This window comes from Brienomyrus brachyistius, chromosome 13 (assembly GCF_023856365.1).
Source record: "Brienomyrus brachyistius isolate T26 chromosome 13, BBRACH_0.4, whole genome shotgun sequence".
NCBI lineage: Eukaryota > Metazoa > Chordata > Actinopteri > Osteoglossiformes > Mormyridae > Brienomyrus > Brienomyrus brachyistius.
In genome coordinates, this window is record NC_064545.1 from 1,201,298 (window position 1) to 1,225,640 (window position 24,343).

The window sequence follows — 24,343 nt, forward strand, 5'->3', positions numbered from 1 at the left end:
GCTGGAGCGCCGGGCCGCGTTGGCCGCCCCAGCTGTGCGGCAGACTGGGCGCGCCCGCGGTCCGCCGCGGCTGACGACCGCCGTCCCTCTCGGTGCCATAGATCGTCATCCTTATGCGCACACTTTTTATCTTCAAACGGCACCGATGAATATATCTGCCCGTTTGTTTTCCTTCGTTGATCCCCGTATTTTGTTTTCATTTTATATGATACGATACTCGCATGTCCAACGCTTTTATATTCGCTTCTGTTCTCAACGTTTTGTGTGACTATAACTGACGGCTGTATTAGTCAAAGTGAAAATGGAATATTGGTATGATGCAGGTAGAGTAATGGTAGTGAAAAAAGGGGTTAAGTCTGAGTATTTTTTACGCTACTTTTTGGGAGGTACGGGCTTTTATTTTGGGAAACAGGCGCTCGTTTGATGTCGACGCTGATGTGAAAGGCAGCAGGGCGTGATCGCGCACTTTCTCCTCCGTCTGTAAAAAATGCACCCCTTATGCTTTCAAATGCGGACGCAGGCTTTACGTGTTTGCAGTTTAATGTGATTAACAGCACGTTTTATTTCCTTTTAAAAGTCGGGCCATACTTTTGGCACTGCGATTCCACATTCCTGAAACGTTACGAGCTTAGCAGAAATGTGAGATGTTCGCAGTAAATGTCTGAGGTTATATATGATGCGTGCGTCCTCTAAACATAATCATAATATTTCCTTTGATATGAAAATGATAGCATTTTATCCTGCCGATATAAAAGGGTCAGGAAGATTGAGGGTTGACGCAGCACGGCTTTGAATGGGACTGTAACTGGTACGCGCGCAGAATGCATGAGGAAAGCTGAGTTTCATCTTAACGCGTTTGCATGTCGGAATGTAACACATCCTAAAAAATGCGCTTTCAAGCGGCAGCCAGCATTTAATACATAAAGCATGGTGTAGCAGCCTGGTCGGAGCACTAAAAATTACAGACACTCCCCAGGTTACGATGGGGTTACGTACTAATAAACCTGTGGTAAGGCAAAAAATGTATTTTAAAACGGTACACCTAACCTAACAAACACATCTTAGCCTAGCATACCTTAAACATGCTTAGAACACTTACATTAGCCCATGGTTGGGCAAAATCATTAACATAACATTTTATAGTAAAGGGTCGAATATCCCATGTAATTTATAGAATAATCATGCCCATCGTAAAGTGGAAATGTCGTAACACGGACCATCGTAACCCAGGGAGTGTCTGTACTCCCGTGAACTTAGCGGTCACCGTAACAGGACCCGCAGCATACTCGAGATGTACACACTTAAAATGGATTATGACTGTCACATAATTACAGTAATTATAGGCATTTATTTACACTTCTGGGCAAATAATGCAATATTACCGCAGGTTTTCCTTCACTGAAAAATCGACTGCCACGGTGTAAATTTTATCAACATGAGCCTTGGCCGAAAGGTGACACATTTGCATTTATTTATTTAGCAGATGCTTTTGTCCAAAGTGACGTACAGGCGACGTACATCGATACATGCACTGCATATGGCACATGTATTTGTGAGTGCAGATAAATTGGAACAAACTTGACACTAGACTTGAATTTCTCTGTCTGGCCTCCTGGAAATGGCACATCAGATTTTATCTTTCAGCACTATTTTACATCCCAGTGCTAATTTGAAGCAGTAAGTAAGCTACGTTTCTTATATTTGGAACTAACTGGACATTGATGGAATGGTCCTAATACTTCGGAAGGCACTAAATGTGTGTGTGTATAAAAATAGTTTAAATGTACCTTTCAGTGTTATTGTGTTGTTTCCACTGGCATCTCAGCACAGCTATCATTGGCTATGTGTTCCCCATCTCTAGAGACAGAAGCTTCTGCAGGAGCTGGGCGGGCAGCGAATCCCCTTCCTCTCACCTGCAGACCCGGGCTTTCAGCAGCTGGTGAGTGGGCCCGCTCTACGCCATAAGCCTGCACCGATCAGGCAGAGGATGCTGGGAAATAAACATGGCATCTCACTCCTGTTTTACGATGTTTGCTTAGTGGTGACACTGGCTCGATCTATGATTAAAGAACCCGAGTGGGAAATACACTGTAAGTATGTGGACACCAGCTTGTCCAACATCTCATTCTGAAACCAAGGATATTAATATGAAGTAATCATTGTTGCTATAATAAGCTCCACCCTTCAGGGATGGCTTTCCATTAGGTGGTGTTGGTGTGATTTACTGCCATGCAGGTTGGGTATTGATATATTGGTGATCAGGTTCCTTTCTGTGTGGCCGACCACTTCAGAACTGAACTTGCTCCTAGATGTTTTGACCTTCACAGTCACTTTACTTGCAGTTGACCAGGGCAGCCCTAGCAATACAGAAAAGTGGCAGAGTGACTTGTTGGAAAGATGGCATCCTATGGTGGTACCAAGTTGAAAGTCACTAACCTCTCCTGTACAACCACCCATTCTGCTGCTAACGTTTGTTACAGGAGATTGTGTGACTGTGTGCTTAATGAAAACTGGTGTGGCTTAAATAGCCAATTCCCTCTGACTAGCAGGGGTGTCCACATGCTTTTGGCCATATAGTGTGTGTGTTGTATACTGTATAGTATATATAAATGGTTAGTAATGAATCATTCTTAGCAGCAGCTCAGTATGGATTTGGCTTGCCAGTGACCTCCACCCTGACTGCGTACTCTGTGTTGGCTCCCGCGCAGTGGGAGTCCAGTTATCCCGGCCTGGTCCTACGACGGGCTGACGGTCTGCCCCCTGATCTGCACAGCCGCGTGCAGGCCGCCCTCTGCTCCCTGCGTGGCCGCGGCTGCCTGCTGCGTGACCTCGTGCGGGTGCGAGGCCGCGACGTCTTCACCTCAGTCTCCCGCGCTCTCCTGGGCCTGCCGGGCTACACCTACCGCTACCTGAACACCCGCCTCTTCACCATCCCCTGGCACAGCGAGGAGACGGAGGAGCGGAAGGAAGGGGAGCAGGAAGACAAGTCACAGGGCGAGGCTCGGGAGGAAGTGGAGGATAAGGGCAAGGCCTGCTGTGACCAGGAGCTAAGGGCAGCCTGCAAGGCACTGTGGGAGCTGAACCACTTCTTCTGCAAAGATGTGTACCGCAGAGAGGAAGCTAGCGACCATGAGCAGGGACCCAAAGAGGCCGAGGCTGGCGGGGGGTCTCCTCAGCCACAGTGCTCCAAGGGCTCCCCCGCCATGGCCCAGTTTAACGTCACCCTGCTGAACTACATGGACCCAGCCACCATGGACCAGCTGAAGGAAGAGCCCTACTACGGCATGGGCAAGATGGCGGTGGGCTGGCACCACGACGAGAACCTGGTGTCGTTTTCCTCGGTTGCCGTGTATAACTACAGCTGCCAGGATGACAAAGTTGAGGGTAAGGGGGTGGGGGAGGGCTCAACCCGCTGCGGCAGATTAGCATAGCTTTGCACGCAGCTGTTCTGTGTTTGAAGTAAATAAAATGTGCAGGTTTTTCACAGCTTTCCTAGCTGGGTTCTGGATATTGCCTCTTACAGGCTTTGGTGGTAGTTTCGTTTTCAAGGCACTTAAGGAATACTTCTATTCTTTTGAGTCAGTAAAAAGTATATTTTATTAAAAAAAAAAAAAAACTATTTTCAAATATTGGTTACCAAGTAAAAAAATTACTGTAAGAAGTAAATTTAATTTACTGCCCGACTGTTTTTATAATCTTTGGTGAAAACATCACAACCTTAGTCCTGTTGTCTGTGACATTTCACACATTTTTGAAAGAACAGCAGTTCAGAATAAAATCTGCTGGACAAGGTCAAGACAATTTTCTGACATATTTTGAGCTGTTAAACGACTTGCTTCAAGTACACTGTGGCAATTCCCTTTAGCCTCTGCAATATCAATATGGCTCCTGGCATTTAACCTAACTAGGTTTTTTCAGTTTAATTTTGAATTAGTTTTTTTTGTGTTATTCACCAATTTTATTTCACTGCCGTTTTGCATAGTTGTTTCATGTCCTAATCAGAAACAACAGGGGTTAGTGCTAATCCTGCCTCACTCCTCGAAGGTTGGAAGGGTCAAATCAGCAGGAATATTTCAGCTGACTGCTTAAAATGTGGCTTTGGTGACCTGTCGGGTACCTGGGAGGTGCTGGACTGATGTTTGTTTTTTGGAGAGAAAAGGGGAAAAGAAGGAGAATGAGGTATTGCAGCAGCGTGAATTAGCGGAGCTCACATCTGTCAGTCGCCTAGTTAGAACTGGAATTGGATCTCGGGGGTGGCAAAGTTTTCTTTTAAAAAATGATATATGACAGTTAATAAAATTCTAAAGGTAGCTCTCTCTCCCTCTCTTTCTCTCTCTCTTTCTCAGAGTCTACCTGGGGTTTTTATACTCTATTACACTGGAATGTTTGAGAGCAATGTCATTTGCAGCTTTCGGAAAGCATTTTCTGAAAATGATGTTACAATTTATCTGGGAAGCGGGAGGAAAAGGATGATGGGAGAGCCAGGGAGCCGTGGAAGGTGTTTAGTATTGATTTTTGTGAAAAGCGTCGAGCAGATCTTGTTTTTGCATTTGCTTAGCATTTGGTAGCGGAGCTAGGAAGAGGTGCTATGACTGTACCCTATTTGTGAAACGGTGTTGTGGAACGGTGGGCCCTTAATTACCCTGCCGATTCTCCGTGTCCATTTCCATCCCTTCATACACTACTGCCACTCAGCATAGCTAACAAACCTTGATTTATTCTAACTAATGAGTGACTCCGCAGCCAGAGGTTTTGTTTCAGTTTACGTTCATACCATTAAAGACAGAACATCCAGGCAGATCTTGACTCATGGAAAGAATTTGTTCCACAAACCTTTATGTAAGTGAAATTTTATGTTGGTTGGATTTACCTCCCCCATGGCATTTAAGACACCTTATAACAGGGGTAGGCAACCCTGATCCTGGAGTGCCATTATCCAGCAGGTTTTCCATCCTACCTGGTCTCTGATGACCCACATCTGATCTTAGGCAGGTAGTAACTCATCCAGTAGGATAGAAAACCCACTGGATGCCTTCACTCCTGGATAGGGGTTTCCTACCACTGCTCTATAGCAAAAAACACATAAGGCAAAAATATATTAGTAATACTAAATAGGTATTATATAAATGACGAGATACACTGTAAATATATTTATACTTTATGTTGCCCGTTTGCATTAGCGCTTCAGTAAACCATTTTTTTTCAATGAGTCTGGATTTTAATAAGATAGTTTTACAGTTGAAAGCTGCCTTTATTGTAAATCTCATCTAATAGATGATTGATTAGGCATTTTGCACCACTGGCATTGTGTAGATGCATAGCGTGCCATTGAATGTCAAATGCTGACATTAGGTGAATGTGCCCTGACGTTGGCGCTGTGTACAGGTGGCAGCTCTGAAGACGCGGGCCGGGCCCCCTGGCGTCTGGGACTGAAGGTGGCCTGGGACATCAACACCCCGGGCCTGGCGGTTCCCCTGCAGTCCGGGGACTGCTACTACCTGCGAGGTACCGATCCACTATGGCTGCCGCCAAGCACACACACACTGGCATCTGGATTCAGAACGTCGTGCTCAGAAATGTACTCCATATGCCTTTCAAAAGGCACATAACATATGTTTTAATGAGAAAAATGCATTTTATAGAGGCTGATAAGTGTGTAATGATGTTAAAAAGCCTTTTTTGAGGATAGTCGTATTAGAACACTTCCCATGCTGACACCATATAAACGGAGGAATCCCACACATGCTTGTCTGAAGTTTGTCCAGAAAATCCCTGCAGCCTCGAACCCTGATAAAATAAAGAAGTTTGTTCCCTTAGTGTCAGATACTCAGACAGAAATGACTTACTCCCAAAAGAAGAGCATGAGTATCGCACTTAATTCATTTCTGAAACGCCACTTTCATCTATGTGTGTAATACTGAGCTGGAAAACGGCGACCAAATCCCAGAACTTGAGTTTGCCTTTATACGTAGTCAGGGGTCCCATGAATCTGCCCACATTAGAAAGGTTAGAAAACCCAAATGTTATTTTATGAAGTGCTGTGACCTCATCTTGATCGCGTCTAGAAGGAAATATGAGGCCGGCCGCCCCAGCGGTGCTCCTATGACATGGGGCGTAAATCAGGCCTTTACGCTGATGGGCTCAGCAGATGCCTCGGCGCGACAGAGTGTCCACCTTCGCGTGGCGTGCCTCCTCACCAGATTTTGTGTGACAGGCCTACTAGCTGGGCTCCACGTGGTATGCCTCCTCACGAGGCCTTGCGTGGCAGGCCTCCTAGCTAGGCTCCGTTTGGCGTGCCTCCTCACCAGGCTTTGCGTGGCAGGCCACCTAGCCGGGCTCCACATGGCAGGCCTCCTAGCCGGGACGTCTTATGGAGATCTGTAGCGGTCGGCTTGCAGTCTGCTGGAACAAGCCTCTGCTTATCTCAGCTTGAGACGTTCTGGGTCTCTCATAGCTTTTGTTTGATTGCACGTGTAAAAGATCATCGCTATTCCGAAGTTCCTACTCAGGTTTGTGTTTATAATTCGTCCCCCTCGAAATACGTGGCTGTGAGCAGCTGGGTCTGATTTGGAGACCTTTCACCATCTTTCCGTGATGGACCCTCTCCATTTTTTCTTTCGTTCAGGCGAAACAGCTACGCCTCACTTTCGAATGCATTCGGAAACTTGACTCAGAGGTCAACCTGAACTCGACAGAATCGATTTATACGGCAGGGTTGTCAATCTCATTTCCAGCGTTGAAAGTGAATCTTGTTTTTTTTTTTTTTTTTATGAAATGGGAATTGATCAGAGTAAATTGATGCGAATTGAATTTATCAAATGAGGTGAATCAAGAGGAAATTGAAAAATTATATTGACCTTATTAAAAAGCCCACATTCTTTCATGGGTAAGTGTTCAGAGAGCAAAAATGTACTGGACAATCAGTTTTCAACATTGTTAACCACTTTGTCAAGCTATGTCCTGGCATGTTTCCATGGCGTTACTGATTGTTGTTTTTCGGACTTCCAGATGTTTACAGGAACATAGCATTGCTAGGTTATGTGAGGCACCATCAAGGCACCATGTTAGAACGACTTGTCCACATTAACAGAACCCCCCCCCCCTTCCTTATTCCCTATGTTCTGTTCTACACAGGTTGTCAGTGTCACACCCTCGAGCTCCTTTTGCTAGAGCACTTACCTGCAAATCCAATCATCATATTAGTGGCAAACAGAATTTCAATCATGAGAAAGATAATGCAGGTCTGGCAGCAGGCTGAGTAAATAATAAGATTTACAGGGCAAACACACCCAGGACAATTAGAAGGACCTATACCCAATAGTTTTAAAAGCCTTCTCCTCTTTGGCTCCATCAGAAGGACAAGTAGGGGCAAAGACAGTGCTAAAATATATATTTACTGTTTACATTTCATAAAGTCATTCTTGAGAAACTCTAAGTTATTCATTAGTCTGAAATACCAAAAAGGAAACCCTTAAATCTGCACATCTGTGTTCACATAGTTTTCATATTCATTCATTCATTTTAATATTTATTCTTTAAAGAATGCCAAACAAAATAGTGGTAACTTGTGGTATCAAGTATTGTTTTCCTTCAGGCTTTTCTGAATGAAGGATGAATGGTTTGGTATGTTTATGGCTGTGTGGGTGAAGATCACCACCCTGTATCTGCTGCTCTGCCTTTAGATGACCTGAACCGGACCCACCAGCACTGCGTCTTGGCCGGGGAGGCTCCTCGCTTCAGCTCCACACACAGAGTGGCCGAGGTGTGCCGGGGGTCTGGGGGCAGGGTGGGGTGGGGCTGGTGTCCCAACGTCTCAAGGCAGCGGAAGTAGAGCTTGGCTGGTCCGCGACCCCTTGCAGACGTGAAGTTGGCGAGGACGAGCCCTCAGAGCACTTCCTGTCGAAACGAGAGCGCCGCTTCGGGGCTCCGATCATGTCGCAGTGCTTAGGACGCCCTGCTGTGTTTTCACAGTGCTCCTCAGGAACACTGGAGTACATACGGCGCCGCTGCAAGGAGGCCTTGGAGAACATGTCCACAAACCAAGACGCTGGTGCCAGAAGTCTGCACTCCCTGTCGCCTTCTGCTCTGCAGCTCTCTGAGGAGATTCACAACGAGGTAGAGCTTTGGGCTACTAGCCTGCTTGCTCTGTGTCATAGACTGCTCCCATCCTGGAGTAAGTTAAAGATACCGCTGTTGGTGGCGTGTTAAATTGGTGGAGTGTTATATGTGTATAGGTGCCCCCCGTTGGGGAATCCCAGGGTACTACTCAGTGGCAGCATTTCCCCACTGATGACGAGGCAGCTAAAGAGCTTGTGTAAAGTCCAAGGAACCAGCAGTGTTCACACACAGGGAATCACCGTGAGATTTCAGCACCCCAGTTGCTTGCCATTATGACGGATGATGTGGTTGATGATTGGCCGAAAAGGCCATGCCTGATATTTATGAAGCCAGGCCGAAGGAGCGGATGCCTGGGAACAGCTCCATCACTGACACTGGGCAACTGCCGCTCGTTAGGAAGTGAGATGTGAGGTGGATTACCGCTCCAGACAGTGGTTGGTGGGGATTTTACTTTCTGTTTTGGAGGGAAATCGCTTTCAGGTGGGCAACAGCCTTACCTAGTTGCACAGTGATCGATTGGGCTATTTGTTTCATGTTGCCCAGGAGAGGCAAACCTAAATTATACTCAGTGATGTATTGCAATTCTGCAATTTATAACCTTTTCAGCCCTCCTTGGCCTCTAACATGTTTGACCAAAGTGGCTTACAGCTGGAGAGTCTGGACCAGCACTTGTGTTCTTTATACACACACACATACACACGCATATAAATAAAGGATGGTACACATATTTGCATGATTTCTTTTAAGGATGTTGATAATTTAGAGTAATTTATCATATATTTACAACCTATTACAAGGATTTGATGCACTGTTTGTGATTATATGGGATTTCTTCCATCCTGTTTTATTGTCTGGTATAAAGGACATCTGACCAGATACAGATGAAGTTGAAGAAGTTGGCAGAACACGAGCACACCCAGTTTTTTGTTTTATAATGATACTGTATCTGGAATTTGTATAAGTACATAGGATTTTTTTGTTTTTCATGTAGCTTGGGATCAGAGCACAGGGTCAGCCATTCTTCTGGTGCCCCTGGAGCATTTTCTCCAGGCAGTTACGGGCCTTTCTCAAGCCAAAAAGTAATATGATTACTCGGCTGGTCACAGACTTCAACCCAACAACCTTATGGGCTCGGGCACAAATTGTTAACCTGCAAAGCTATACACCACCTACGGATCTGTCTGTGTGGAGTGTGTGCGGAAGGCTGCAACTGGCACCCAGAAGCCATTGCGTTGGGCAGACTGCAAATCCCAAATGAACTCACCCTGTTTAGAGCCTTATCATCATTCTCTCGTAGATTCGTAACAGCAGCACGGCTCCAAGAAGGACATGGGTGTTTATAATGCATTGGGAGGGGGGCAAATTAAATCCTGTGAGTATCCTGACTCCTTACATACTGAGTAAGTATATAAACACGCAGAACAAGAATTGCTCATGCAGCCAGTCTTCGGTGTCCTACTTTATTGAGCTGAGGCCTCCTGGAGGTTCTCCAGAACATCAGCAGACCTTTCTGAAGGCCCGGTGGGTCTGAGGACGCAATTAGCACGTGTCCCAGGAATGTGCTCCAGGTCAAGGCCCTTGAATGAAGACGCCCGGCCCCACCTCCATCTCCACAGTGCTGTTTGGTCAGCTGCTGCCGCACAGCGAGAGCTGTACGATCAAGCCGCTATGATTGATGGCCGTGATGCTGAGCCAGCTGGGGGGGGGGGGGGTGAGGAGTGCCGGTCTCACCAAGCCATAGTAGGTTATGGCTGCAGAGCGGGTAGGAGGGGTGTATTGATTGGGATTTCATCATCTTCTACCCTGGGCCCTCCATGGAAATAGATTGAACAGGGTCAGGAAATACTGTGAGGTTGGGGGGTGGTGGAAATCCTGCCTCATTAAATTGAAAGGGGTTAGTTCAGTTTGACTCCGGGGTCACCATGGTGAGTGCACAGTCAATGCAGAGGCTAATGTGCAGTTAGCATGTCACCCAGCGGGATGACAGACACAGGCTAACTCACCAGCAAAAGAACAATAACAGAGATTTTCTCCATCTGGCCAGGTGGCATTTAGTCTCCGACCTTCTCAAATAATTCATGGTGAACGGCTTGACACCAGATGATCGACACCTGGCCACACGCGGACCTTGCTTTTACATTACGCGGCATGATGTACCAGCTCTGTTGGCTAAATGCTAATCCTGAGACTGTAATCATTCTGTAAAGGGGGAGTACCATTGCAAGGGACACATTTAGACTTTGTACCCTCGCATTGTGAAGGGCAGAGGAGAAAGGCAGCGGGTCTGGACTGCAACAAAGCTTGACATTTCTCTCAAAGGTTCCTTGTGTGTGGCTAGCCTAATCTGCACCCAAACCCATGTTTCTGTGAATGTCGTCTGCTGTGATCAAGCCATGTCCGTCAAATAGAAAGAGGAGATCTGTGTTGTATTTAAACGTATGAGCAGAATGTGCCATGGTGTAATTGTTAAACACTATGAATCAATACATCTTGATTTGATCTCAGCTGAGTGTAACACACATTAAAGTCGCAGGTCTGTATTACTGCGGTTTTGTGCTACACTGTTGTTCATATGTCAGCATTTCGTTATTTGAGGGCTGTTTTCCAGCTCTGCATTTCTAGGGGAGGGTACCTGAAACATTCTACCTAATTTAGAGCCTTTCATTTCCATCTCCTGAATGTGGGGCATCCGCACATGAACACGCAGACCTGCCGGCCCCAGGTATCCTGCAGAGGGTTTAATCAGCACATCAAAGGGGCACGTTGAAAATGGCTCCACGACGGCAACGCTATCCAGCCCCAAACTGCCATTCTCCTTAAAAGCTGCGGGGTGAAGTCGCCGAAAGACAGAAAGGCCAGGGCGTCCAGCTGAGGGAGGATTGAATGGGCTTGGGGGTGGGGTGGGCTGGGGTGGCACAGGGGGCAGAGCAGCCGGGTGTCGGGGTGAAAGCCGCTGGTGGATACACACAGCCACCATCGGCACATTGCAGGTAATTAGGAACGCTCTTTGGGACAAGAACAAATAGCAGCAGCCATGGTCGCTCCACTCCAGCACATGAGATGATCGCACACTTTGGAAACAATCCCCTGCAAAAGTACAGTTCCACCATTCACACTATGAGATGGAATAGTAATCACACACTTTGGGGAGCTTCCCTGAAGATGTTCAGTTCTACCAGTCACACTATAAGGTGGATTTATTATCACACACTTCGGAGAAACTCCCCTGCAAATGTACAGTTTTGGCTTTTAAAATCTGAAATAAAAGCTAGATTAATGTTTCTCAGGATTACAGTGATGGTCATTATTAAAATAAAATGGAATATTTTTGGTGTCGTTTTGTCCCTGATGACAAATCCCAGAAACTTTTCTGCTGCTTTGCATCAGTACTTTTCATAGGTTGATTGATTTACAGATGCTTGTGTCTTATGAGATAGGTGACAATGTGCCCAATAAATGTAACCATACATGTGCTGGACATGTTTTTGACCCATAATTCGCCTCAACTGCTCTTGCTACGTCGAGTCTCCTCCCTTTGGCTTGTCTTATGGGATGTGATGGGTTTCTGCAGGTCGAGTTTGAGTGGCTGCGCCAGTACTGGTTCCAGGGCAGACGTTACTCCAGGTTCTGCAGCTGGTGGAACAAGCCCATGGAGGAGCTGGAGGAGTCCTGGAGAGAGATGGAGAGCATGGTGAGATATCCTCTGTCATGAATGGGAATGCCAGGGTTCTTCTGGGGAATAAAATCTGACCACAAGTTACTGGCTCCATGTTCTGAATTCTGAACAAAACCATATTAGAAGTATAATAGGAAATCTGTTGTGCTACAAATGTTGATATTTTCACCAGTGATCTGAGGAGTCTGCACCCTCAGGTGTGAACTTCCAGCAGGACTGTGGTCTCCTAGGAAACAGGCGGTGGTTTATTATGTCATTATTGACAAGAGCTGCAGCATGTAGTAAATAACAGGAGGAAGTGGAGACGAGGGCAGATTGGTGGACTGCCGTGGGAATTCTGTTGAATGCTGGGCTTCCTGTGGTCTACATCAGGTTTCTTCTTTCCACAATTGCATGGAGGTCTTTTGTTTCTCGGTTCCTCACTGCTCTTTAACTTGACTGCTCTGATGATGCTATACAACATTGCGTAACAGGTTGGTATCTCCTTTTGTTTAAGAGGATTATGGTGAATGATTGTGAATTCTGCGTGTGTTTGTTACGAGCACACGTGTGAAAATGCACTGACCCTGTAATAAAAACATCTGTGCTACATTATCTGTTAAGTCTAGCTATCCTCTGTTGCATGCAGAGTCCCTAGCATTGTGCTGAAGCAGCCTGTGCATGTGCCCTTTGTTTAACCAGGGTTTACCCACCTAACCGGCAACAGGCCTCTCTGTTTAGAACCACAGTTCTCTGTGATAGGAGTGGAGCTCAGCTCCTCTGAGGAAGGCAGTAGGGGGCACTCTTGCATTACCGTCTAATGCATCCTCACAGCAGAGCCCCGTTGAGCAGTAATCACATATAACGTGCTGCTGGGAATCCAGTGAGCAGCCACGCTTCCGCCGCGCCGGAGGTGATAGCATGCACGACCCTCCGGGTCCGTCAGTTCGGGGGTGGGTGGGGGGGGGGGGGGTCTCCTGTAAATTCACTTAAAGCTTATACCTTTGTGTCCTGGAAACATCTTTCAAAGATGACTGAATTATTCAAAGTCTTATTTTCTGGAGATACAGGGGTGCTAGATGCTAAGAGCCTGTTTGTAGCGGTAGGTATAGACACTGCGGTCCCCACGGACGTCCAGCATGACCACAGACGGTTGTTTCCATTTGAATTGGATTGGACCACCCAGCCAGGTCACTTTGGTCAATATTTCGGTTTAATCATATTTTTATTTTATTCATTTTCCAAAAGATTATGGTTGTTTAGTTCTTCTGCTTCTAATGAAATGTGGACTTTTCTTTATTTGTCTTCTTTGCGAACTCCAGTGGCAGTGAGGATTTTATTTATTTGAATGGAGTTCCTGAAGACTGTATTCTGAATTATTTTGATTTATTACTATAGGGATTATCTTATACCCCTTAAAACAGAGTGACACAAACCGGTTCTGTGTATGCCTCTGCTTTCGCTGTTTATACTTCAGTCACATTTAACATACACATTTTTGCCATGCAGCGCCGGTTAATGTTTTAATTCTCTTTTTTTTATTGTAATTTTGTGCCATGTATGCATTGTGAGTTTTGATGGAGTTGTTAATAATTTTTTATGTAATGTTTTACTCTGAATTCTTTTTCCAGGTAATGATTTAATATAGTTATTATTGTGGTGCTTTTTGTGCACTATATATTGTTTGCCATAAACATTTATATATATATATATATATATAAATATATCCTAATATATATATATATCGCATCGTAATATATATATTAGAAAATTTTAAACATGCATATTTGAAGTATAGCTACAGCTATATTTATATAGCTATATTTGAAGTACATGTTACAGAATAACGTTACACTAATTCAGAATGACATACATTATTACAATAATATGAATGATTTTTTTTCCTAACCAGATCTCTAGTGTGCCTGATGCTAGGACCATTGTCCTTTAAATTCTAGTTAAGTATAAGCCTCCTGTATGAGATATATTTTAATGCTGTCGTTTATTGGTGCCATTTTCGGCCCTGGGGAGTATTTTCTGCCGCCCCTCTCTTGTGATGGAAATGCCGCACCTTTCATTTGAATGACATTCTGATAAAAAACATTCAGTTATTTCCCCCCCCCCAGCCCGAACTATTACCTTTTGAATTGATGAGCTGCAAAATGGACACATAAAGTGAGGAGATAGTGAGTGAGAGGCAGAGGAAATAAAGGTTATTCAAATGTTTGTGTTTTCGTCTAATGGACGTGAGGAAATTTGAGGCCTTATCGGCTGCCGCAACATCAAGATAAGGGCGGTGTGCATCTTGGGCCCTTACTTTCCATTTAAAAGGAGGCGACGAGCGCGCCGTGCTTTCGGGGTGGAGGAGAGCGCCGCACAAAAGCGTCCCACTCCTGTGAGGTTGGGGGTGGGATACCAGAGGGGGGCGGGGGTTGAGGGGCAGGGGGCTGCTCGCAGATCCTGCGGATAGAGCCTGTGTCTCCCCGGGTCTGCTATCACACAGACCCTACAAAACTGACATTTATTTAAAACGTCCGGCCATGAATAGTGCCAGCCACATCGACAGAGAGGAGAGGACGGGGGGGGGCGTGCAGAGGGCCCCAGTGGCGGCCGGCGGGGCTCCAGCATGGGCTTCCGTTTGTTTCTATGCCTATATCTCGCTTTTTCTTGGGACGTGAGCTCCTTCAGCCCTGGTGAGATTATGACAGGCGCCGTAGCCCGCTTCAGCCTCCCGGCCCTGCCCGCTTTGCTCGGACGCCTCTTTTGAGTAACCTGTCCCGGCCCCTCGCATCCTTTCGCCCGTGAGCTCAAGACCAATGGAACACTGAGAGATCTCTATCGCCCCCTTCCCCATTTGACAGGGAAAGACGCCTCATAAAAGATGAACATCTCCCCAGCAGGATTAATATACATTCTTGGTAAATAGACCTCCCCTCCCCCCACCTGGATATGCGTCGTCTCTTTGGTACCAGTGGATACAAATGGGTTCACGGCTCATTATTTACAGTGCTGTGTGTTATCGGCCTGTCATTCTTATCCAAACCCCCCCATTTGGTCGCAACTGTAGCCGACTGGAACAAAATATGATTGAGGGGTTTCACCCAGAGGCCAGCTTATCTTCGGTATTAATGGGAGCCTTCTAGAACAATTTTGAAAGGCTCTCACATTGCGTGGAGCAGCTGCAGACTGACTGGGGAGATGGCCATCGATAACTGATTAGGTTATTGACTGAGGTGGAAGAGGGGGGCTGATGGCGTCTTGTGTGTGGGAGGGGTCAATGTAAATGTTATTGCCATGCAAGCTTGTTTGATCGAAACCCAAAAGGTTAAGCAAATCCAATCTGGTTTTGTATGGCAGAGTGCAGACACTAACGGGACTTAGAAATCCCCAGGACAGGGAATGAATTATCATATTGGCAATGAAATACTCGACCTCCGACAGACAGTTTACTCTGTCTGTAATGTATTTAGACAGCAATTGGCCTTAATAACCTTTATTGACTTCAGTGGGCCAGAGCCAAGAATCTAATTATTAAAGTGTATCAGTTTCATTGCAGTTTCATATTGCTCTGTATATATATAATTATTTCAAGGTCACTTGGGACAATTTATCTCTATTTCTCTGTTTAATGTGTTTGTAAAACATTAATGTGAAGCGGTGCTCTGCATCTCATCACGGTTAGTTTTAGGGATTACATTTTTTTCTTCGGCATTTTTGGCTCGTTAAGCAGAGGCTCACCACGGCGCATGGCGCCCCCTTCCGGGCTTTTCGCTCTCCCTCCTGCATACGGTCCGCTTGCACAAGTGTGAATCAGACGGCCCGACCGTAAACGTGGCGCTAGCGGAAGATCGCTCCTCTTAGTGTCATCGCTGCTGTTCCTATAAGCGTTTTGTGCTCGGTGAGATACAGGAGGTGAGGTAACTATTTCTTCTTGTGACTCTGCTTCAGCTTGGGAACAGGATCCCATCTAGCTCCCCCGGTGGTCCAGTGTGATCCTGCAGGTAACCGTTGCAGCCAGACGCTTATTTGATGAGATGGATGCCGTCCTCCTGTTCACGAGATTACTTTAGGATTATAGCTGTCACTCATTTGGAGAGTAGCTATACAGTGTAGGTGACTCTTCCCACATGAAGGAACCTGTCCTGACTAGGAGAATGAACTGTAGGGAGGGGTTGGTGGCTGGGGGGGGGGGGTTACAGAATCTGCTGGCTAAGGTATCACCAATTCTCTTTGAAGTACTTCTTCAATAGGATAAGCAGAATTTTAGGAAGCAGCTGATAGTGCTCTGGGTAAATACTTAAACCCCTTTAGAGAATTTCACACGCAGATGCCGCCCTTCTAGAAGGAAAAAAAAGACCACTTATGTTTCCCAAAGCCACTACAGCCCCAAGCTTTGTACCTTAAGACAGAGATATTGAATGGAATTCTACCGAGGATACATCCTGTGACAATATCTACGGGAGCATCAGTGCCATGCCGCGGTTCAGATCGCCCTCTTTTTGCTCACCCTTCCAGCATCGCAGTCCAAATCTCTGCTGATCCAGGGAGTGTCAGTACAGCTCTCAGTGCTATACAGAGTTTCTCGCACCCACAGACCTGCTGGGAAACGTGCCTCTATAAGGAACACTGCTTCCACCAATTCAGTCCTCTCCATAACTCTCAGAATCGTGTAATTGAAATTACGTACGAGTTTACTGTACTATTACTAGTAATAATTTAATTGTACAAGCTTTCTCACCGTGTTCTAAAGGCACAAGCTGCAAATGTTTATAACGATGACAACAACAGCAATAATAATAATGATAGCATGGAAATAATTAATTATCCTGCTATGAGAATAAATAATACACCACAGCCAATAGGAGTTTACTATGGTTCATGCTTGTAAGAGCTTGTAAGTGGTGAAAGGTACTACAGCATATATATATATATATATGTGTGTGTGAATATATATATATATATTTTCATACACACACAGACATATATGTGTGTGTATGTGTGTGTGCGTATATATATATATATATATATATATATATATATATATATATATATATATATATATATATATATATATATAATAAACATGTTTGGCTGCAATAAAAGAATAGGTAAAACGCTGCTTGTAATTTGTGCCGACTATTCCTTATTGTTACAAAGCAAAACATGCAAAGCACTCCCTGGGTTTAATTTCAAATAAAGTCAATCAGAAATGCAAATGTAAGCTAACAGCACATTTTGTAGGAGTCATGTTTGTTCTGTAATTTTTAAACTATCGTACCCCTTTCTGGTTTTAGACGGTGGTGCCCCAATTTAATTGTTTGTCCGAGTGTGGTAGCTGATCCCAGCTGTCTCATTTACTTTGGAACAAACGAGCTTGGTACAGCGAATAATCTCTCATCTGCTTAGCGACTGTTTTATTCCTCGTATTTATTTATTTGCCCGAGTTTCCTCTTCCCTGCGATCAGCAAGATAAGTCTTCACAAGGGGAAGATAACATCCATTAAAGTGGCAAAAGGAATTACGAGCCAGGACAGATTAATCACCGCTCAGGCTAATCGCGTTGGACAGGGAGGGTGGCTTCGGTGCTCTGCCAGGCAGGGGTAAGCAGACTGCGAGGCGTTTGTTACTGACAACTCATTTCCTGTCCAAGAGCAGCCCCCTTTTTACTTCTGACAAGGGTCATTATTGCACTCTTACGCACACCGGTACCTCCCCGCTTCGTTCCTGTGCTCCGTGGCTGGAGCCACCTTAGTGTTTGTAGGTGTCCGGACAAGAAGACGACCGTATAGCAGAGTCTCTATAATCTCTAATCACTTAACGATATGCCTTGATGGCAGGATTAGGGACCATGTGGTGCATTTTCCCCAGATATGTGGGAAAAAGCTCCCCTAAAGCAAAGACGTGATCGTCTTTTAATTTTCCCCGTAATATTATCTGCTTTCTTCCCGTTCACCTTCTGGCTGACGCGCAGTTAGACAAAGTGTGGAACAATGGGGACGTGATTGGGATCAAATGGCTGGAAATGGTTTGATTCACCTAAGAAATGGAACAGAAGGATGATACATTATCGAAAAAGATATGGAGATCATTTCGGGAGGGGTGGGTGTTTCATTTTGGGTGGGGCAGAATTCAAATGCTGTTTTTAATGGAGGGACGGATGCGGCCATGAATTATGCCCTTTAAACTTAGTGGAAGCAAAAGGCCTCCCTGTTGCACAGCTGAGATGTGAGGAGGCGGGTCCTCTGTCACAGCCAATCACTTTCTTTCCTCTGCCCTGTAAACAAGCTGACTGATTTTATAATGAAGTAATATAATAAAATCATCTAAATACATTAACAAATGTACTCTTCTTAAAATGGAAAGTCCTGGGAAGTACTCCACAAAGCAGGATTTCTTCATAACCAATATCCTTCCATTTTCTGTGCTTGCTTGTCGTATATTCAGGGTCACAGGGAACCTGGAGCCTATCCTAGAGGCTACAGGTGCAAGGCAGGGAACAACCCAGGATGGGGCGCCAACCCATTGCTGCATTAGTCAGATAATTCAAGCCAAATTGAAGGATTGTCCAATAGGAATGTCACTTGTCTCTCTTGCTATTGGTCAGTCTTCAGATTTCGCTTAAGTTATATAGCTGACTGGGAAACCCTGCTTTTTGGAATACCCACCTGTTCTTTAAATCTCTGTTTATCCGCTCATCTGTGAATAACATCTTCACCATGATGATTTGCTTCACTCCGTTATTTGATTGAACCGATGATTTGTTCACTCAGTTATTTTTTATATTTCATTCTCTTGTGTCACAACTCACAAACTGCATTTTACTGCTGTGGCTGGTCATATGCACCGTAGTCGAATGTGTTGCCATCCAAGCAAAACAGGTAGCACAGTAACAGGCCCAGTCAGCTGTAGAAGATGCCGTACATGGATTTACTAGCCTACATAGCTACGCCCATCTACATACAATAAGCAGCTACTGCATCCACATTGATCAAACTGTAGCGACGAGTATGAAAACCCACATAAACAGATAAGCATGGATGCAGGGATTCAAAGTATTGATGCAAAGTGATGAAAAATAACATTGTGATTCAGTGATTAAGTGTAGCATTAGCGTAGCTCTAATTTGAATGAATGAACCGACGAGCCAGCTCTCTGTCCCTCTGCCTGCTGCTAGTGCAACCTGCGCAGAGCTCAGCGTGCCAAGATAAGGAGATCAGGGGATGGAGCAAGCCTCTAATCCCGATTCATAAAGCGTCAGAATGATGGCTTTCCAAGCCTCGAGTCATTCTATCACCGTTATACAGAAGACTTACATTGCACAGACCCTGTACTTTGTTTGCCCATCTGTACATGTTTAAATTTGCTAAAATAATCTGAATGGAATGGGAGCTGCCCTGTCCCCCTGCCACGCATGAAACCGAACGGCTTTGCGGCCGTTTCTTTGACAGCCTCCACACCTGCTGCTTCAAACCGTCCGCTTTAATGGGCTAATATGCTGTTGCCTGTGTGCAGTTTCATCCTCCTGACACCGGGCAGATTAATTGGGGGGGGGGGATGCTGGTTTCCCTCCTGCGACCCTTCCCCCCATCAACCTGTAATGACTGTCCGCCATCACCTAAAAGGCAGGGTCTGTACTCTGCCAGGCTCAGTCCCTCTGGGGCTCTCCCCTCCTGCACCTTACGCAGGCAGGCTGGAGCCCTGTCTATTCTCAGTTGGACCACTGAGGGCAAAGGGTTGTTTGTGTTCCTACAGCATGTTTCACCTTTATTTGTTTCTCTCGGTGTCAGAGAATCTGTAATTGCTACCCACTGTAATCAGAAGAAATGTTTATAAAGAAAAGGTATTCTGGTGATGGGTACTATTGATACCCTTAACGGTTTTGTTTTATTTTGAACAAGCTGAGCCATGAATTTTTAAACTGCATTCTACTTATGCAGAAGCAATTAAAGCAGTAGATGGTCTTTAGACGAGCCCTCAGAGGTTTGGGAGGACATCTGGTGATCTCGTTCAGCCCGGGGTTTGTGTGCCGCTATTAACGGGACGTACATCCACCGGCCATTGTGCAACATGTCAGCGCCGAGGTTGTATTAGTGTCAAGTCTTTGCAGGGTTGTTTCATTGTGACCCCAACAGATTTTTCCTTTTTTTTCCACCAATCGAACAACAACAAAGGCGTCTCATTCTGCCACGGTTCATCTGAAGCAAGCATATGTTCAGCAAGGCAGGCAACAGTTGGCCTCGGGATGGACTATAGGCTTGGGAACAAAAGCCTATGCTTTCACTGGCATGGAGGACATTTTCAGGCCTGATCACTTGTTGGAATGGGTTTTGTCTGCCATCCTTTTCTGCAAGTGTCATTCTTTAGCCCATTCTCTCCTTTCAAGGCGTGTTTTCTAATGTTTTACACTTCATATACTCTGGTCTGTATGGCCTGGTTCAGTTCAGGACTGACATAATTGATGACGGTCTGAATATGTTCTTAGTCCTCTCATGGGGGAAGTCTGGTCGAGATGGTAGCTTCTCAATCACCCAGAGATCACAAGTACCACACTCATAACATCCCCATCTACATGACCCAGAGAGGAGCTGAAACTCAGCTACCGCCCCCAACCCCTGCCATTTGTTATAGAGCTTGAATGGCTTTAGTGATGTCAACAGCTGATGGGGTGGAAAGGGGAGAAGGCGAGCCCCTCCCATCGGGTTGCTGGGTAAGGCCTGCTACCCTTTCACCCTCCTTGGGATGTTGGGGTCCAGTTTCCAGTCATAATCTTCCAGCTTATTATGACTTTTACCGTTTTCATATTTCATGGGATAAGTGTTTCCACAGACTAATCGCTTTATTCTTCTTTTAAAACCTTTCGGTTGCTATGAATTGAATGAGAACATACTGAGCCACCCCAATAAAGTATTGATAGTTCATAGCAGCCCTAAACCCTCCCCAAAACGAAAGCGGTCACACTGAATCGTGATCTTTCCGTGTGCCCTGCTGTTTGTGTCTATTGAAGTCAGATTGTAGGCCTTACACATACATCATCTGGTACATAAACTGACCTGAAAATATATCGTGTGAGTTGAATTGTAGCGTGAAAGTTTAACATGAAAGTAAATAGATTGCAGTATTATGATTTTACTAGCTGGTCCATTACATTTTTCCAACAATGGACAGGCTTTTGGATACATTTGGAATAAATTGTTCTGTTTGATTGTATTAGGTGAGTTTGCCAATTAGAAATGGAAGAACAGCAGTAAAAATGCCTGTGTTTGGAGACATGTCTGTTCATTGATCGCTTGCTTCTAATGAGCTGAAATAATAATTACCAGAGGTTCACTTTATTAACTAGCAAAATACCATATTAATACTTACAGTATTAAGTGCTTATATGGTTATGCTTTTGATATTGCCATCTGTCCATTTCTGCCAAGATCTCAATGCACATAGTATGCTGGTATATTTTTGGATATTCAAAGAATGAGAAAATGATGTCACCTTCCTGAGGGACAGACAAACTGAAGGCCCAACACTTCCAACACTTATTTTTTTCAATAGAAACTAGACTGGACAATAGAAAAGACTTGTTTTCCCCTGTGCTTTTAGTCAGAACCCTCTATGAAAATCAAAGTCTTCGTTCTACCTATGAAAGGTTCTTCTCTACCAGTTCTGAGTGTCTGATTGGGATAATTGTTAGTTATTCTTAGTTATGGTTCCCAGACATAGGTAGAAATCACCAAACTAAACCTAAACCTTTAAGATGAGAAAGTACCTAGTTCTAAAGCTTTTCATATTGTGTCTACTTTGTTTTCATTTTTATAATATAAAAATGGCTTGCAAAGAAAATAGTTTTTCTGGAACTTAAATCTTAAAATATTTAATGTTAAATGTAAGCTTATGAAACACCTTCAGATAAACTCGTCAAATGGGGCGAGGATGGTCTCTGTGATGTTATGAAAAAGCTAGACAGGTTCCAAGTAATTCTGGTTTCATGAATAGCCCTAACATCTACTCTTGTAATAAAGGTGTCTGTTGGTGGCTTGCTCACTTGTGCAGTGAACTAGTGAGGTGAGATACACCATTTCTCTAGGCCGTAGCTTGATTGAGCCCGATTGTTGCTGTCTTGCAGGCAATTTAAGGGAATATATATGTAATGCAGTCATAATTCAATATATGTACGGGTGGAATTATCATGAAGTTAAACCATGTAAATATTAGCTGTAGTTTTGCTGAAGCATACTTCGGTGTGTTCAGGTTGAGTGCAGGCCTTGCTTATTTACAACACGTCTGTAGTTTTTTAGTTTCAAAGTTTAAATTTATGAATAATGTTTCTTTAAAGACTCTCCAGGACTGATAGGCTACAGTATGTTTGATTAATTATTGAAGCTGTTGTGATTGATTTGATTTTTATGGATTTTCACTGTTGGGGCACAAAAGACTTTCACAATATGAATATGGATTATTTACCTCGAGGGCCTGTTGTGCAGATGTGCACATAAAAGCACCATTTTCAGGTGAAATATGTAAGCGGCACTTGCCATCCTACTTGGCTAAAAAAACTGAACAACATTTTGTCTCATTTGGAGTAGATGTCCCCCCCCTCCTCCCTTGTTCAAAGAAGCGTGAAGGATCCTGGAAAAGCACATTTTGCAAAGTTTGGACGTAGGAAATGTGTGAGCAGGAGGAGAGTGATTCGCCTCAGGCAACTAGAGCCTGGAATGAGGAGCTAAATTGTTTGAACTGGACGGGTCTTTCAACACTAGTGTCTGGGATTCTTCTATCACGCCAGGCTGTGTTTGTGTTTGTTTACTCCCAGTGCCCTTTATAAGAGAAACTATTGGTGCATTTCCCAGTATAAATATACATGGGCACTGCTTAAAGAGCCTTGTTTCATACCTGCCCTTGCTCTCACCCTCTGCTACCCCGAGGTCACGGGGACGCCTCTTGTTGCTTTCAGGAAACTGACGATAGCGACTGTCGTCTGTCCATAAACACAGCGTCCCTGTGAGGGCCGGTGATAACAGAGGGTATAGATAAGGCAGCGGGACTCCATTCAGGGCCGGGCACGCCAGGCCGGTATGGCGCCCAATCGCCGTAGCTCACTAAGCCTCAAAAAGGCTTCAGGGGCACCAGAGGGCTTCATGAAATTGACTCATTCAGCACCCAGGCTGAAACACAACACAACAAACACTAGGAGCCAGCTATCAAGAGACACACACACAAGGTCTCTTGAGGCCACCTGAACCATGTTTGCTAAGTCTTACAAGTAAGGTGAGTGGAGTTGAAGAGGTTATTGGGGCAAGCTTTCTGACTTTGGACATTTCAGGCTCTCCACGTGTCATGTACTCCCTGTTAAACCTTTAACCTGAACCCCAATCCCCTATATGTTAGATACGACAGCAGTTACAGGAATATCTTGGCTTTCAGTTACTTCTGATTCTGTCTCTCAGTCATTCTTAGCCACACCTTATAATGAAAGCTTCCAACATACCTTTTTTGTAATGGTCGAATTAATGAATTAAGGCTAAGAATTAGAAAGGAAGTTGAATGTGCCTTTTGCAGAACTCTGCAGACAGATGCTTGACTGTAGACCGCAGCCAGTAATGCAGAGCAGGATTTGGCTGCTCATACCGGTTCACAAAAGAACTATTAGTTCTGGTTCCACCTGCAGGAGAACTCCATGAACGCAATGGAATATAAAGTTATTAAAGCCCAAGTTTCCAATCCAGAAAAAGTCTCCTTGGTCGGCTGGTCATGAAGCTCGCTGAAATAACTAGTAACAATACTGAACAGCCTCAAACCAGCAGACTCCAGAGACTATGGCCATGTATCAGTGGTTAAATAGGAAATATGCATCTTTCTCTGCAAGAAATACCAAGCAGAGATTGAATCTGAAAAAATCAGGCCGCCACAAGGACAGATTTGGCGGTCACTGTCAAACATTAAATGTGGGAACAGGGGTGTCCTTCCTCAGACTGTGTCAATAAAACAAATAAATCTCTCCATCAGTGTCAGATCCCGAGGGAGTAGCTGTCCATCTAGAGCAGAGACACTGTCCCACCATTCAGCACCTGCTTGTCATAAACAGAAACAGACACAGCGACACCAAAAACTGACAGATACTGCAGGAATGTGGGCGGTGTGTGGTTAGGTCTCAGTGCCTGTAATCGGAAGGTCTCTGGTTCGAATCTCATCCTTGGCAGAATCGTCACATCTCCTATGGGCCCTTGAGGAATATCCTTAACTTGTCTGTCCGCCTCAAAGGAGAACAAGATGGCATATGTGAAAAGAAGCATTCCAGTGTACCTCAACTTGTGCAAATGACGAATAAAGCATTGTTTCATTTCAGCAATATATGTCAATACCTTCACGCATGTTACATAAGGATGTTTTTATCAGTCCCATTTTAATTTTTCAATTGTGTGTTTTAGTTGTAGGAACCTGTGCACACAAATTCTAATTCTCTTATCAGCACTTTTGTCATATCTTTAAAGCTCACTGAAGCTTGTGTTGAATTGAACTATTACTAAGTCAATAAACATCCCTCAGTATAGTTATGCTGTTATTAGCAGTGTCGCTGTT

The 24,343-nt window shown here is 44.7% G+C and overlaps 1 protein-coding gene across 2 annotated transcripts in view; it reads left to right on the top strand.

The window, feature by feature from the left end:
* Window positions 1–24,343, top strand: part of fto (FTO alpha-ketoglutarate dependent dioxygenase) — an 89,540-nt gene that overhangs the window by 14,926 nt on the left and 50,271 nt on the right. For both annotated transcript variants that reach the window (XM_048972444.1, XM_048972443.1), the window contains exons 2-7: window positions 1,862–1,939; window positions 2,709–3,384; window positions 5,386–5,505; window positions 7,683–7,762; window positions 7,972–8,115; window positions 11,690–11,809. In XM_048972444.1, the coding sequence (XP_048828401.1) occupies window positions 1,862–1,939; window positions 2,709–3,384; window positions 5,386–5,505; window positions 7,683–7,762; window positions 7,972–8,115; window positions 11,690–11,809 (1,218 nt within the window). The remainder of the gene's footprint in view (window positions 1–1,861; window positions 1,940–2,708; window positions 3,385–5,385; window positions 5,506–7,682; window positions 7,763–7,971; window positions 8,116–11,689; window positions 11,810–24,343) is intronic.